The sequence below is a fragment of the Falco biarmicus genome, chromosome 7 (genome assembly GCF_023638135.1).
Source record: "Falco biarmicus isolate bFalBia1 chromosome 7, bFalBia1.pri, whole genome shotgun sequence".
Taxonomy (NCBI): Eukaryota; Metazoa; Chordata; class Aves; order Falconiformes; family Falconidae; genus Falco; species Falco biarmicus.
The window spans coordinates 2,156,862-2,174,310 of NC_079294.1; the positions used below are offsets into that span (position 1 = coordinate 2,156,862).

General features: G+C 42.6%; 1 protein-coding gene across 5 annotated transcripts in view; it reads left to right on the forward strand.

Moving 5' to 3' along the window:
• LOC130152288 (transmembrane protein 263-like) overlaps positions 1-17,449 on the forward strand; it is a 204,936-nt gene that overhangs the window by 9,076 nt on the left and 178,411 nt on the right. For all 5 annotated transcript variants that reach the window (XM_056345563.1, XM_056345565.1, XM_056345564.1 and 2 more), the window contains one exon: positions 5,071-5,161. In XM_056345563.1, coding sequence (XP_056201538.1) covers positions 5,092-5,161 — 70 coding nt within the window. In that variant the 5' untranslated portion in view covers positions 5,071-5,091. The remainder of the gene's footprint in view (positions 1-5,070; positions 5,162-17,449) is intronic.

The window sequence follows — 17,449 nt, forward strand, 5'->3', positions numbered from 1 at the left end:
TAATGCTAAGTAGAAGAGTAGAGTCTAAGAGGCAGTCTAAAAGCAGTAGTGGTGCAGGGTAGGGTTTTTTTGATTGTTTCAAGATGGTCTGTAGGGACTTTTTGGAAAGCTTAGTTATTTCCAGTGTTGCCTTAACCTGTTGGGGCATCTGCAGTGACAGACTCATGTCACTGTTGACTTAGGAGCACAATGGGCCTGCTGTTGGGGCTGCTGCTGAACTATGTGGGTTTTTTGAGTACTTAATACTCTGCTGAGGCTGAGATAGTATAGGCTGTTTTTATGATTGACCATGCTGAAATCATTTGTTAATACAAATGTGGTGATAAATGCAGCTCTCTGTGTAAGCATCATAAATGTAATTCGATACCTTGTGGGAAATACTGACCCTCACTGGATAGGAACCTTCTCTCTGCCGTGCATGGATTTATCACAGCATATGTAAAATATAGTCTTTAAATATACTGAAAATACAACCATATCACTGGAGTTCTGGGCAGAATTATTCTCAGAAGTATTGTATCCCACAGAAAAGCATGAGGTGTAGTCTGAAATTCTTGTAGGTGATTTGTCACACTTGCTTAGTTTGGTACTGGCAGTCCTCTCGATCCGTAAATACATAGCCTCCTATGAAACACAGTACAAGACAGCAAACAAATGCTAATTTACCGGGTCACAACAGCCTGCAATATTTGAGTTAATCTGTGCTGTAAGGTCAGTAGTCATGTAGTATGATCAGAACATAGGTTATGTTCCTCAGGCAGTTTCTGTGAGAATCCCTGTAGGTTTTTCTCTTTATTTTTGTAATTTGCTGTGTTTATACAAAGCCTTTCAGCTTCCTTGTAGTTCATTGAAACTGCTGGGAGGGACAGTGTGAGCTACCTTGGAATTGGCACATCCATAACTTCAGTTTTATTGCCTCTGCTTGAGTTGACTTGTTTCTGGTCAGCTTAGATCTTGTTTGAAAATACGACTTTTAAAAATTGCCATTAAATCTTAATAGTGCTCGTAGTCAGAAACTCATCAATTGCTGAAAGGAATTGTACGATGTGCTTGCTTATGAGAGCAGGGACTGTCTCTGGAAAGCCAAGAGGTTTTTCTTAGTTATATGTTCCTAGGCTCTGCACCATAACCTGACTGTTCCTGTAATAATATCTGTTTAAATCTGTGCCTTTTCAATGGCTCTAGTGAGGACTGGAACCACATTCTCAATTAAAATGGCTATACAAACCCTAAATAATTGAAAGAATATAGTGCAGTTAATAATCCACTGATGTTTCTGAACTGTTGACACATCTTCCTGCATCCAGGATGCTCCTAGAGGGAGCATCGAAGCACAGACAACATCTGCGTGCATTACTTCTACCATGGCTGCAGCTTAAGAGGATTATTATGGAACTGGTGGACACTGCATGGCTGTTTATCTGCAAAGCCAGTAACTTAAGCAGATGTGTGCATCCCATTCCCCTTGTCTGGCAAGGATCCTTAAGAATGAAAAAACCCAAATGTAACTGATGCCTCATTCTCACAATAATAGTGTATATAAAAAAAATAGTGTTGAGACCAACAACTTAAACTATAATGTAGTTATAAATCTTCTTAGAAGACAATTTCTTGGAATTTTTGTTTGCTGTAGGTCACTGTGCTGCCTGAACTGCAGACAGCTTAAGTATTGGCTACCAAGCTTGCGGCAGACCTGGTGAATTAAACTCAGCAGATATAACTGAAAAAGCAATGGATGTGCTAATGTAAGATGCAAAGCCGTTGTAAAGAGACTTTGTAATCTTGTTAATAACGTGTCAGTCTTTGAGCCTTAAGTATTACTGTTAGATACAGATGAGAGAACCTAGGATCTCATCTACTGTTAAGTTTTACGTTTTCATTCCTTAGGGAAATTCCGTACCAACACTGTGCATGCTTACTCACTGGTCTAAATTATTACACTGAGAATGTTTATATATTATGCTGCCTATGTTACAGGTGATTATATATAGTGATAAGATATCAATGAGATAAGAACTTGGGGTTTTCTATAGAAAACATTTCTAACTTTATTTTAGGAACTGGGAAATCTCAAGACTTCAAGGCTCCTTGCAAAACAATTCTTGGAGAACTTAAGTTTCTGGTTACTTGATATGCCATGGGAATCTAGACTGTGTTTCAATTTTTAAGTTTTGAAATAAATAAAAAAATCAGGGTTTTTCTTGGTATTTTGGGAAGATTCTCCAAAAAATGTTGTGATTGGTTGCTTTTGAGTAGTGAAAAAAAAATCTTCAAAAATTCTGGCCATTTCTGTTAGATACACAATGCAAGATTCCTACTTTTACAGAACATTCTTCGTATTTTAATTCTGTGGGATTCTAGTAGCAAGTGATAAAGTTTTGAATTGGAGGGACGTAGGTGATGGCAAATAGCATCTCAGCCGTGGACATTATAGTGTCAATAGTGGGCTCTGTTTTCCTCGTAGCTGGAGTTTTTAATACTAGCTTAGTGCTGAGGTTGACCTTCAACTCAGATAAACCTTAATTTCAGGGTAGGTATTGTCAATGGTAACCACCATACTGGAGAGTTGTACTGCTAGTGAACACTGAGTTCATGCATGAGGAAAGAAGCACCATAACGCCACCACTCACTTTTGACTGCATTTTGCATCCTCTTTGCATTTATGTAGATGATGCATTTATGTAACCCAAAGGATCGTCACTATCATGGACTGTTAATGGGAGAAGCCACTGAGCAGGTTTGTCTCATGGAGCAAAGTGAGACTACTGACTGTTTTGAAGAAGGAAAGATAATGTTTTCCTTAGCGGCTTTTCCTTAGTCCCTGGAAGATAGATTATCTCCTTGGGCAGCATAGAGTTAGTAAGGACTTAAGCTTCACCTTGTGCAGAGGGTTCTGTTACTTTTTTTTGAATTAAAATGATTTTGGTGTTGCAAACGACAAAGTACAGGCAAAGGATTTGGATTCAAGACCACTTCTAGTTTACGAGTTCTTATAGTGGTGGTTCAGGAATGTTTGCAAGGCAAATATTGGTACCTCATGTCCTACATGCCTACATCTTCTGTACGAAAACAAATGTTCTGATTTAGTATACTAATGTAGCCTTGTCTTCTCCTTTCTCTCTCTGTAGCACTAATGGCTGTGAAAGAAATATGTATAAATGTTGCCTGTGGTTGATGGTAGAAACTTACTTAAATAAGTACTGTATATTCAATTCATTGCTAACATCCACAGTTGTTTACTCATTCTTAAAATCTAGATCATATTATTTAGGTGAAGTGAGGAGATGGTTAGACCTCAGTATTGATAACTGATTTCTGGGTTTGATTTTTAATTGGAATAAGTCAGGCAACTTGCTACTTTCTCATCTGTACCCTATGGTAATTTTTTTTTTCCTCCTTTCCGTGATAGCTACTGCAATGCATGACTTAAAGTTTGAACTGCTTGCTGACCAAGGCCAGGCAGTATTGATACCAGGTGTTTTTAAATGAGAAATAGGTAAACAGCTTAGGTAAAGTTTGCATAGTTGTGGATGGCAGAAATCAAGATTATGATGGTGACGCTATCACAATAGACTTACATACTTCACCTGAGTGATCTGTTTTCCTTGCTGTCAGACTCTTGAAAACAATGTTTTTGTGATACTTCTTGTTTTTATGTCCATTTCGTTGAAAAAAAAAAAGGGGAATGGATGAAAATGTAAGCTACTTGTGCAAAGTAAAAAGTATTTTCATGATGTGAAAGATGAGGAAACGGAGAAAGTGTGTGATGCTGTTGGGGGTAACCTTGCAGTCATAGTATGAAGATAAATACTGCAACTTCAATGCCGTGAGTGCTTTTTCTTCCTGAGTTCATAAAATAAAATCTGACAATTGCTGATGTACCAGTTAGCTGGGTTCTGTAACCTTCCAGCTGCATATGTTAAATACACACCTTCAGATAGTTCAGACTGCAAACCCATTAATATTTTCAGGGTGCACAGAAGCCTGGTTTCCTAATGACTGCTAAGTTTCTGATTTCACTCTTTACTGTACTGCCATTCCAAAAGAAGAAAATTGGTTAGTTGGATTTTGTTTCTAAAGGAGCTCTGCAGCTATGCCTGGTGTTTACTCTGCTGTAATTTCTTATTTAAAGCTGGGGGGGTGTGTGTGTGGGGTGGCGGCGCAGGAGGGGAGGAGGAGCAGCAGACAGTGGGGCAGTGTGATTTTTTACTTTGGTAGTTTGCAGCTGAAAAAGCAACTACTGCACCTTTATAGCTGCACAAGTCATGAAGGTACTGTGTGTGCAAAGTCAGTTCAGCAGCCTTAAATATAAGTGAATGCTCTCTACAAAAAGTCTATGAATCTGGTAACTCTGCCTGCATCCTTCCAGAGCAGCATTGCAGGCTCTTCCTGAGATCCTGAAGGCTGGAAAGTGTAACTGCAGAACTTCGGAGGGCAGTCTGGTAGTTTTTCATGGGTGGTTAGTTTTGCATGTTACACGTGCAGCAGAAGTGCACGCATAGAGGCATGTAGGGGGAAAACTGCATGGTCAGTGGACCTGGGTGGGTTTGAAGATTGTAAAACCAGTTTGGTTTGTTGTCTTTTGAAAAATGAGGTGTGGGATCATTAGTACAACCCATACTGATCTCCTGAACAGGCCACAGACATTTCAGAATCTAGTCTTGGTAACACAAATCAAAGATTGGATTTTTTTCCCCTGGAAATTCCAAGTGATGCTGAATCTGCTGTTGCCCTTGGTAAATGGAGATTTGATTTCTTTGTTGCATTGTGTGTTTTAGAAATAGTAATTTAGAAACTTTTACCATTCAGTTCCGGGATTTTAGTCTACTCAGACCCTTGTAACTTTGTTTGCTAGCTTGAAGAGTCCTTTTTTTAAATCCATTTTTTTCCTCCTCCCTTCATGCAAGTAACTTGACTGCAAACAAATCTCCCAGCAGCTTTGTGTCTCATCAGCCAAAGTGAGGTCCTTGTGTCCTTACTGGCTGGCATATTATCTAATCCCGTAATTATCTCTGTAGTTCCTTTCTGAACTTTCTCCAATTTACCTCTTCTTGCTGTTCTGTTCTGCAGGGACCTACCTTAGAAACACAGATGGTGGAAGATGAAACTGAGACAACAAGTGAAGAATTGCCTCCTCATCTGCGGGAAGAGCCTCCCGAAGGTACAGTACTAGCAGTCAATATAAACACTTTGCATTAAATTGGGGAAAGTGTTCTGGCCAAGGAAGTCTTCCTTATTTATATATCTATCTGACTTGAGAGCCTATGTCTGCCTCTTTTCTGAGAGGGATGAAGCTTTCTCGGTGCTGACAGCTGTGCCAACAACCTCCCCAGCCAGAGGTCTCGCCAGCCCCTAAGCCTGCTTTTGCATTCAAAGAAAGTTACACCCGCTGAGGTGCGGACATTGTTCTGCATTCTCTTTAACAATATGGTTTCTGATTAAAATTGTCCTGCTTGATCATTCTGTCTGTAGGCTTAGGAATAAAATGCCTCCTCTGCTGTCTTGTTTGTGATGTTTTGAGCCTTCATTAGGGAAGACTTCCTAAGCAGTCTATTCTCTCCTTACCTCTCTGCAGCATCCTGCTATTGAAATTGCCCCCAGCAGAGACTTGTCAAAGTTAGGCATTCTAGTGATATTGTTTCTTTCAGCTCGCTCTCTTGGAAGCCAGTTTAGCCATCTTGAGGAGAAGGCAGTGAGACGCTGTCAGTCAGTAGGAGGCTCAAAAATGCCAATTTTAATTAAAAACCTTGTTTGTAGTGACATGCCCTGGATTTATACAGGGAACGGATTTTTCCCATGTGTAAATGTTGCAGACGTATATATGCAACAAAATAGGTGTTGCTTTCCTTTGAATAGAAGCTGCTAATATTGCCACAAGTTGATGGTACGTTTGGAGCTTTGTCTCCAGTTCAGTGACTTTTAAAACACAATCACTCATAATCATTGTGGATGGCTTAAACAACTGAGAGTGTGCTGAGGTTCTGATTAGCAACTTTACTGTTAAAGTACATGTCTCTAGGAAACGTAAGTGGTTTTTATATTTTCCCTTTAAGAGAGTAAGATGCTGATACAGCATTTATACTGACAGCCATTCTTAAAGGGAATATCAGCCAGGTAGATGGTTTTAGAAATTTGCTGCTCCATCCCTTCTTGTTGAGCATTCTGTTACAGTATTCTCATTAAGTTGTAATTTCTTCTTCTGCCATTTCATATACTCTGTGTTGACAATTACGGTATACAGAGGTAAGTGAAAGGCAGGTTTCTTTTTGCAACTCCTATAAAGCCAAAAGGAAACGAATGTGGAAGATGACATGATTACTGCATATATATACAGAGGATATAATGTTGATTTTTTTTTTTTTTTTTTTCCCCCCCCCTCTCCCTCACACCCTCTTCTTCGTAAGTAATGCCAAGTCAGCATCTAATGGCAGTGCATTGCTGAAGTAAGAATTCTGGTCACTAGCCTGAGCTGATGATTATGTGAGCCTAGAGACCATATCCTGGAATGTAAAATGCAAGAGATCATCTTGTCTTATCAGTTGATCAGTGATAGTCTTGTATTTTGAACTATGACTTCGAAGTTGTGTAATTAGAAGTGGTTTTTGTTCGTGTGGCTTTTTGCCAACCAAGTTTTTGTAAACGGAAATGTTTGCTTCTACCTGCAACCCTGCTGGTTTGAATGATGATGAAAATGTCAGTATTAATATTCCATTTCTGGGACTTGTTGGGTTAGATCTAGGAGAAGCATGTGCTCTGGATATGCCCACTTTGCCGGCGTGAGGAAGAAGAGCTGTAACAGCCAAGCAGATTTGTTAAAGCAGTGGTTCAGTAGAAACTGTGAATTCTTTTAAAGTCTGAGCTCAGTGTGTACTTTTTTAATTTACAGTGGCATTAGGGGTAGCAAAACAGGAGGGATATTGAGAGCACAGCTGAAACTAGAGGCTGCTTGGGAGAAGAGGTGCAAAAATTGCTCATGAAAGAGAACCATCAGGATTACACTGAACTTACAGCTGGCTCTGTGTGTTGGTGGAGCTGAGTAGCAGGAGTCTTCCTTGGAAGCTGCTGTCTACCAACGTAGACCAACCCAAATTGCTGTAAAGATTGTGTAGTTGCAGGAGTGATTACAGATACCCCATGAAAGAAACAGATCTCTGAAGTTCTTTTACTATTAAATGCCATTCAGTGCTTATCTTCTTCTTGTTGCTCTTATACAATTTGTGATTTCTTCTGATAGCACTTTCCCAGTTAAAACAAATGCTTTGCAATAAATAAATAAACTGTGTCATGACTACTGCAGTCTTGTACCCTGGGATCCATGGATTGGAGACGCTGTCTTCTTGCCTTCTGGTAATGACTGCGTAAGGGATGGAAAGCTTTCCAGAGTCTGTATCTTTCCAGCACAATCCCTTTTTTTACGAGATTGCATCACAGTGACTTCATTTACTAGCTTGCACTGCATATTTAATGCCCCCCTTTCAGGAGGGGAGTTGGAAGTGCTGTGCTACATAACCTTGTCTTTTACAGTGGCATTTATCCTTCAGGGGTCATCACATTTCTGAACGGTGTTGCAGTATGGCCTTCGACCAATAACGGGACAGTTTTACAAGCCGATCATGTACAACACTAGATTGAATAGGGGTGTGTGTGTAACAAGTGGTACTGAATAGCAGGCGCTGGCTTTGGGTGTAGTGTGGCAGCCTGGCAGGCTTTGAGACGAGAAAGTTTTGTGGTTTTAAAAAGGAGTTAACCGGGAAATTCCTGAAAGGTGGCCAAGGCAGAGGCTGAGGTCTGTGTGTAATCTGAATCCATTCAGTTTATTTGCTGTCAGTTTTTTTTTATAGAATCAGTGAAGTTGGCAAAGCCCTTTGAGACCATCGAGCCCAACCGTCACCCCAGCAGTGCCCAGCCCACCCCAACCCGTGTCCCCAAGTGCCACAGCTGCGCGGTTTCTGAACACCTCCAGGGATGGCGAGGCCACCATGTCCCTGGGCAGCCTGTCAGTGCCTGACCACCCTGTCCATGAAGGAATTGTTCCCGGTACCCCACCTGAACCTCCCCTGGGGCAGCTGGAGGCCGTTTCCGTCAACAGAGTAAATGGGCGAAGGCCTCCGCGGGCACTGTGAGTGATACTCGATAGCAAAAAGGGCTTTTTAGCGTCTGGCGAAGACGGGTGATGGGGGGCGGCGCTGGTGTGCTGTGCCCCTGTCGCTGCGGCGCGGGGGGCGCTGCCTGGCCCGGGTCGCTGCGCGGGGGCGCAGCAGGCGGTGTGCGGGGCTGGCCGCACGTTGGCGGGGTGCGGGGGCGCAGCGGGCGCTGTGCGGGGCTGGCCGCACGGGGGCGCAGCGGGCGGTGTGCTCTGGCCGCGGGCCGCACGGGGGCGCTGCGGGCCCGCCCATGCCGCCGCGCTGCAGCCCGTTTGCTGCCGTCCCCGGCGCGCACCCCCGGGCCGAGGGGGTTTAAACCTATAGACTCCTTCCCCGTCGGCCGCTTTGTGATGCGACGGGGGAGGCTTCCCACCCCTCCAGCCTCGGGGGGGCTGGTTATCCCCTAATAATCTTCTTGACTTCATGATCCAGCTGCCTAGTTCACATTTTCATGTTCTTATTCCCTTTCATCTTTCCTTTCTCTTCAATCTTGTTAACATACTCCCCCCCCACCCCCCCCCCACCCCCCCCCGTTAAAAGGCAAGTGTGGGGCAGCAGTCGTAATTAGCTAGGCTGCTTAACGCTCCACAGAGAAGGCTGCATGTACAGCAGATTTACCGTCCCCAAGCAGTGAAGGGCAGCCAGCTCTGGAAGGCAGTTGGATTTGAATGACGAGAGGCGCTTTGCTCTTTGCAAGAGGCTCGACATGGCTGATCTGTGTTGCCACGTTCAAGCACTGAGCTACTTTTGGGTGGATTCTGTGTGATCTCGAGTGTTTGCTGCCGAACGGCAGGCAGCCTGATGGTAGTGAGAGAACCAGATTTAGTTACCCAATTGCAGCAGCACCTTGCTGTGTCTGTTGCTTCTTTATCCACTGTTTTGGAGTTCTGTTGCTGATCACTTCGTGCAGTGCGCTGTTAATTGTTATTGTTGCCTCACTTTTCTGTCCTTTCCCATTGAACTGCTCGAGGAAAGTGATAGCAATGAAATCTGATAGTAATTAAACCTTCTGTAACGTGATCAGTTATGAAATGCCAGCATCTCCTTTGTTGGGTGACTCTGATCCTGATCGCTTGTATTTGATGAATTGGTATCCCTGACCTTGCTCCTGCTTCTCCCTCCTCTTGCCAACAGGTCGAGGGAGGAGGTCCTTCCCCTTTATTAAGCACTGGTGAGGCCGCTTTTGGAAGTGTCGTGTTCAGTACTGGGCTCCACAGTATGAGACATGGGCTGTAAGGAGTCCAGCAAAGGGCCGTGAAGGTGGTGCATCTCTCCTATGAGGAAAGGCTGAGAGGGCTGCGACTGTGCAGCCTGGAGAAGAGAATTGGGGGATCTCAATCAATATTTATGAATACCTGACGGGAGGGTGTAACCAGACTCTTTTTGTTGGTGCCCAGTGACAGGACAAGAGGCAGCGGATACAAACTGAAACACAATTAAACGTAAGGGAATGCTTTTTTTCCTCTGTGAGGGTGACCAAGGAGTGGAATGGGTTGCCCAGAGAGGCTGTGGAGTCTTCCACCTTGGAGATATTCAGAAGCCATCTGGACTTAGAATTGTAGAATCATAGAATAGTTTGGGTTGGAAGGGACCTTTAGAGGTCACCTAGTCCAACCACCTGCAATGAACGTGGGTGTCTTCCAACTAGATCAGGTTGCTCAGAGCCCCATCCAACCTGACCTTGAATATTTCTGGGGTGGGGCATCTACCACCTCTCGGGCAACCTGTTCCAGTGTTTCACCATTCTCATTGTAAAAAAATTTCCTTATATCTAGTCTGAATGTGGTCCTGGGTAGCCTGTTCTGAGTGACCCTGCTTGAGCAGGGGGGTTGGATCAGATGATCCTCATAGATCTCCCAACCTCAACCAATTCTCTACCTTATATGTACTATCTCTGCATATTTAAAGTCTCTTTCTGAAGTTCCTGCATATACCTCTCATTTATTATCTAATTCTTATGGGAAGAGTAGCTTTAGTCTGTCAAACTGCTAAATGTTAAAAATTTTGGGGAATGCATCCTTGGTAGACACTGGGGTATGGCTGTGGTTTCTTTTGGACCTACATTGCTAACTAGTACAAAGTATACTAAAACTTAGTGCAAGATGGTACGGTCTGGTTGAAAAGCTGTGTCATTGTTTAACAGCAGTTGTCCCTCTTGGGAGTACACAAACCAGTTCTTTCTTCCGTGGTCTTTTAAAAATTAAGCATTAAGATTTTTATCAGCCAACCTACTATGACCAATTTGGCAATAAGCCTGAATCTTGTATCTGAACCATCTGCTATCTCTTCTGCAGTTTGCAGACCTAGTGGAGATGTTCCTCCTTTGTTGCAGACAGATTAGGCCTTGTGGAGTAAAGCTTTATTAAAAGCAATGGGTCTTACAAGCTCTGCAGTATATAACAAATCTTGGGAAATTTACTTTCCAAATAACTGTGGTGTTCCTAATTCAAATTGTTTTACACTTGCTGTGGGTAAAGAGCACTCACGGATAGTTACTGTAAATCAGATGATTTGCACCAATTTAGAGCATAGTATCTCGTGTGAGCCTTATAATCTGTCTCCATGGAGGCATATAGCCTTTTCTGCTGTTTTATATCTTCTGCAAGATAAAAGTATATTGCATGCTTCTGTAGCAAGCTTTAGGACTCCTTGCCCACAGTTTGGGAATCTTTGACCCGAAGTATCTGGGTGTTTTGTGGATTACTCATTCAGGATTGATTTTGGATACAAGTATTTTACCTAGAAGTGTTACTTGTATGGAACTAACTCAAAAAAACCCAAACCCCAACATGCAGTTCCATTTCAGTTGGGGTACTACCATGCATTTGAAATTTCTGAAATTGGACTTCTAACTTCATGTTGGTTTTACCTTACAAGAACATGGCAATTTATTGAAGGCAGCAGATGCCGGAAGAACTGTTGAGACGTCTCATCAGAGAGGAGACATTCAGTTCAGGTCCGTGATAGGAGTGTCTAACTTTGCAAAGGTATATTCCTGGAAACAGATCCAGTTTTGATGAATGGGTGGCACTTTTCCAGATGTTTGCTTAAAATATTCTTTATGGAGAACAGTTCCCATCAGAAACAAAATTTTGTTGTTGGGCCAAATGTTTGCTGCAGTAATTGCCATGCCGAGTTTTTAAATGCTGCAAACTTGAGCTGTGCTGTTTTGCATTTTGGTGTTGCAAGTAATGTTCAGCATGTTTGTCTCCAGACTGCCTATATCCAAATAACCGCAAAGAACCCCCCTTGAAAACGGTGCAGTTAATAGCAATTCCATTTCCTTGTGGTGTTAAGCTCTGTCTGTGCTAAAAACTGTTGCTTTTTCTGGTATTATAATTAAGTTGCCCATGGCATTTAGTGTCATCTACTGCTTACGTACTTAAGTACGCGTGTACGTCATCTATCAGACTAATGTCTTGAAGATCTGTGAAACTGGCAGTGCAAAGCTATGGCATCTGCTAAGCCCTCTCCTGCTCTCTCGAGTCAAATTGCTGTCTTCAGTGTGTTACCTCCTGAAGATCCAACAGTCAAATCCTTCTACAGAGGAGCTCTTTAAATGATCTGCTTTTTTTGTCTAATGGCCAGTTGGCAACGTTCTCAGCCTGGGTTCACCTCTGCAGTTCAGTGGTCTTTAACTAAGACTGGGAACTGGGACAGCAATAATCTGTTCTCAGCTTGACTGTAGCCTTACTCTGTGGCGCTAGTCAAGTAGTTTGGCCCTCCTTGAACCATAGTATTCTTTGTGTATGAAACAGAAAAGACTGTTCTTATTTATAAATGAGGATGGTGAAAAAGCAAATCTAGGATTTTAGAGGTAGAAGATACTTGAAAATTGAAACAGAAAATGTGATCATAACATGTAAATAATACAAAACTTTGCCTGATACATTACTTCCCAGGTTTTTTTTTTTTTTGTAGTTCTCAAGAAGTTGATTGGACTTGTCAGATAACTTCAAATAGAAAGGCAGGTTTCTTAAAAAGCAGAGGAAGAAGTTAGCAGTGAAGCTTTCTGTTCCTTGGAGCTGGGACTTTATGTACCTGGCATGTCCTCTCATCTGTAAAAACATTTTCTGAGCTACTTCTGTAAATGGCCTGAGGCTGGAGAGCAACATTTCAGTATCATCTGTCTCTCTTTAAGGCACAGATTCTGTGCAACCATATTCTTCTGTTGGCCAAAATAGCTCTTGTTTCTGCAAAAGAAATGACTTGGAGCATCAGCTCAGTTTTGTGCACAAAGCCTGCCTTAGTTTTTCTGGTAGAGCTGTACAACACTTTCGCATCTATCCAAGTTCTAATGTGTTTCTGTTTAATTTATTGTTGTTTTAGTAAAAGCGGAGATTCTTCTTTGTTTAAATTCTCCAGTGGCTATATTGGCTTCTTCACGCTTTATTTAACTTTCTCTGGGGCGAACCAGCAATCTGAAATGGGTGTAACACTCTCACCTGCTGTCTGTACGTACCCCATTCACCCCCCCTAGCCCTTCTGTGTTACTGCTGCCATGTGCTTGCTGCTGACAATGGGCATCTTCCGTTCAGCAGCTATATGTTACACGATCTCCTAGAAACAGCATGAAAGCTATTTAAGTTGGTTTTATTCCACTTTTCCTTCTGCCCTTTTCTTTCCTCTTCACTATTTTCATATGATATAATGAGATGTTACTTTGACAGCTCAACATCCCTTTTCTCTAGCCTACTCCATGCCCTGCAAATCATTCTGTCACTAAGTGTTGTATGTGTGCACAGCATATGCTGTTAATGGCAGCATAAATAGCCTCCAAGTGCCTGGCGAATTCCAGAAGAAAGGTTCTCATAACTTAAGTGTGGGAAACCTCTTATCAGTGGATCTTGTTAATACAATAGTGTTGTGAAGTGAGTCAATAACCATCTGGTTTTCCCTGAGGGTGTTTGCACATAGGATGGGGCAACAATAGTTTTACTGTTTGCCGTGGCACGGTAACAATAAGTAATGTGCATCATCCACATGTAAAGACATTTCAGGGAGAAGGGCCAGTGGGAAGTCTCTGTCAGAAGGTACATCTCTATCAGTTACTAGGGAATGTGGTTTATTCTAGCAACATGATTTTGAGCTGCAGGAGCAACAGAATGCTGTGTTGTGAGTGAAAGCAGCAAATCTCAATGCCTGACTGAAGTGGTAGACATTTGTTACTGCTTTTGTACTAATTAGAGACATGTGAAATTATGAGTGTAAAAGAGTGTACATTCTTTTACAACGTATTTTTCATTTTGAGGCAGCAAGTGCATTAGAGATGCAGCCAATTGTTTTTAAATAAATCTTTTGAACTTGCAATCATCAGTCCTGCTTGAAAGCTGAAAAAGCAAGCAGTTCTTATTTGTTCCTAATGGACTAAAAAAAGAGGCAAGCAAGTCTCACTTATAGCTACAGTCTGAAGTACTAAATAAGAATGAGCAGTGCAGTAAATCCAGGTCAGGAGCGAAATTGAATCAGTATATCAGCATGTTAACAATGGTGATATCTTGAACTGCTAAACTGTCAGAGTATTATAGCAGGCAATTAAATCATAAGGTTGGTACATGAGGCTGTTAATTCTGCCTCAAAACTGAGTGAAATGCCCAGTTAATGTTTCATAAACATCTGTAGTCTCAACTTGGCTGCCTGTCTTGATTTCAGCTGTTTGTGAACAATTTGAGCCACTACTTCGATTACCGGTATGATTGCACCAATCTGGCCTCTCGTGGACTGATCATTTTGGATCACAAAACCAATCTTACTCTGAAGAGTAAGTTTCTTTTCAAAGCTGTGTATGAGCTTAAGGATGAGCTGTAAAACTGAGGAGGTTTGTGTCAATTTTTTTGCCCTCTGGGATAGTTGTCTAGAAAAAGAAAATCTTCATCTACTATGAAATTGGGTAGAACTCTACAGTAATTCTTATAAACAGTCTTGTCCTAGTATTTGTGTGTGTGAAATTCTCTGCCTCTTTTTTTTTTTTCTGATCACAGTGAAGACAAATGTGTGTTCCTTATCAACGTGGAGCATTCTCAAACCATTGTAGTAAGTTTCCGTGGCATATTATGAAGGACCTGTCCTATTTCTGTCCGGCTGACACTCGCATGGTCAGAAAGAGTTTAGCTAAGGCTATGTTTTATTTTAACTCGTCGTCTTTGTTATGCGCTCTCAGTACTGCTAACATACTACTGTTTTCAGTTTTTGCCAAAAAGCGTGTAATATTCAGTAGGCTATACCTTCTGCAAAATTTTTAGGTGGCATCATATTTTGGGGTCTTGTATTATGAAAAATTAATGTCTTCTCTAGATCATAAACAAAAGGAAATAACATAAATATTCTTAATATAAACCACTAAATCCAGTTTGCAAGTCATGCTTGAAATTTGGCTGTGACATTTCTGTGAATTGTGAGAGGACCTTAGGATCTGGTCTTGTTAAAAGAATGTTTTGGAATCTTCTTGCAGGAGAAAGAACAGATTTATAGTCTTGAACTACAACAAATCTTATATTCTAGCACCTGAGACCTGATCTTTGGAGTGAGTGAGAGGTGTTCAAGAGGTAGGCAGGAGATGGAACAGTTTACAGTGTAGCTGTGTGAACGTTCCACCCCCCAAAATACCTGTTCATCCGTGTAAGACTCTTAAGAAAGAAACTGGTGATGTTGACTTCTACTGCTTTTACCTTTCTGGAACTTAAGTTTTATTGTAAAGGTGTAAAAATAATAATAGAAAATGTTTCTGCCCTATCCAGAAGTTCAAAGTCCAAGATTGTTTTTGTTTCCTTCCTGCCACCCCCTGCTCCCCAACTTCTCCAGAGATTTGTATGTGTGCTGTGGAGTTTCGTTTTCATTTGTTTCCCCCTGGAAAGTTCCTGGATCTCTTGAATACAAAATTGGAATAATTCTAGCTAATTATGTGAAGTCATCCTCTTTGGTTAAGTCAGCCATTTCTATGTATTCAGTACTGGAAAATGCGATTTTATAAAGTGCCCAGTACCTCTCACTCATCCCTCCAAAAGCCAAAGAACAAACCTCCAAGATTTAATACAATGTTATTACAATATGTTAAAGTTAGGGCTCACTGTGGGAAATGCAAATTGAGGCTGCAAGTTTGGTTTAGTGTTTTTATAGCTTGAGAATGTTATTGTTACTGTTATTGCAGTATTTTGTTCCTAGCATCTTGAGGGCTGTTTTTTGTTCAAAACATTTGACTTATTAAATCAGGAAGTGGTTAAGTGCTTCCAGTCTATGGATCTTGCACCTTTACGTTGAAAAAGGAAAAAACACATTTACCAAGTCTGACTGTTGCCTAAAAAATCTCCTTTACATTATGTAAAGAAATCTGTTTCCTGTGAGATCTGCAGATGTTTAAAAGGTTGGGATTAGCTGAACCCAGCTGTAATTGAAATGCAGTTTGGTCATTCATTTGAGCCTAACGTGTGTCCGCACAACTACTGAAAGAGATGTTCCTACATCAGCCCTGGTTGCCTGTTACTGGTTTTGCCCCGCTGCACGGCCATGTGCGTTTGGCTCCTAGCAGAAAAGCAGCAGAGCACCCAAAGAGGGCCAGTGCCGCTTTCTGGAGACAGAACTGGAGCAAGTTGGCATTTCCATCTTTCCCGTGGGCTGTGGACTGAAGGATGCACTGTCCAGCTGCGTAGAGCCTGTAGCACGCATGTGAGCTTGTATGGAGCCGCAGGATGTGCTTTGGGGCCAGTGAGCACTCTTGGGGCTGCCCAGGCTTCCTCGTTGTTGTAGCGAGGAAGGGAGGTGCAGCTGCAGGCATCATTAAAAACCTCTTCTGTGATAGCAGAGAGAGGTCATCTTTTGACATCCATGTTTGTAGCAACTTCAGTGTGGCGCAGTAATTAAGATAGTGAGGAAAGCAGAGGGATCTTGGCTTTCAAATTTATTCCTCCTGGCTCCGATCCAAGTATCATTAATATGACATGAGACATTTTCTTGGTATTTGATTAACTGGGAGGCTTGTTCTTGTTTTGTGTGACACATTTTAAGTTAACCACCCGGCATGCTGACATGTGCGATTAAAAACAAACACTTAAAACTAAATGGAGAAGCCGACTGCCAAGACTGACACTTCTGCAGGGAGGTGCCTGAGCAGCCTGCCCCGAGGGGTCAGCCAGGATAGACCTCACCGACTTTCCTACGGATCTGGCCACTGCAACTTTTGAGTTCAGCCCTGTATCCATGACTATTTACTTTAAAACATTTTCTTCGGCTGTCTTAGGCTGATAAACCACTCCTGATAAAATCTGGGAAAAGCAAATGGGAAATCAAAGGTGCGTTGTTTGGGCAGGCTGCCCTGCAGCGATGGCCGTGGTGCAAGCTGCTGTTCCCCAGCGGTTACGGGCACCTCCGGGCAGCGCGCTGGTCTGCCGGCCGGGGCGGGGATCTTCTGCTCCCCAGGGGCTGCGGCTGTTGCAGAGCGGGTGGCCGAGGGCCGCCCAGGGCCATCGTCGGGCTGCCGAGGGCTGGCCTGTGCCCGCAGTGGCAGGTACGGTTAGAGTAATAAAGCGACTTTTTTATTACGCCACAAGCCTTACCTTTGCTGTTCCCATGCGTTTAGATTACAGGACATCAAGAATGTGGCTAGACTTCCTTATTTTGTAATTAACCAATTAATTTCACAAATAAAACTTGGAAGATAGCAAAGCTCCTTTCCCTTCTAGTTCCCTTCTCATTCTCTTTCTGTAAGGTTTTTAACCTTCCCTTTCTTGTTGGGGTCCTTGGTGTGGAGACCATTCCCGTCAGCAGCATGGTATCTCTAAAGGAAGCATTACCCAGATGGGGAACTAGGTTTATGAATGCTAAATATCCAAAGGAATGAAAACTGTAGCATGCATGATTGCTGTTGAAGTCTTCGTAACCCTTAGCATGATTTTCAGACCTGAAGTGTGCTTCACAGCGTAACAAGAAACCTGCTGCTGATTCACTGGGCACTTTCAATTCCACTTAAAGCAAAATGTGCCCTCTGACCTGTTCCCAGACAGATGTGCAGTGCTTGTAAAAACACAGAGATCCTCTGGTCTGGAACTGCTGATCTCCATCTCGTGGTCCGGCCTGCAGGTGGGTGGCCTCGGAGGGCCCCTGTGAGCTTCTCCTGGAAGGGAGTGTAACTGGGAGAGGTGTGGGAAGGTGGGCACTGCCCAGCCCCCGGCAGGGCAAGCTGTGGCTGCTTCAGCACATGGCTCCTGTGGCTGTGGCAGGGCTGTTCTCACTTTGTCAGCTCCACAGCTGAATGCTTTTCTTCCCGTTTGCCTGCTGATTTATTCCTGAGGCAGAGTAGTTTCTTAATTGAT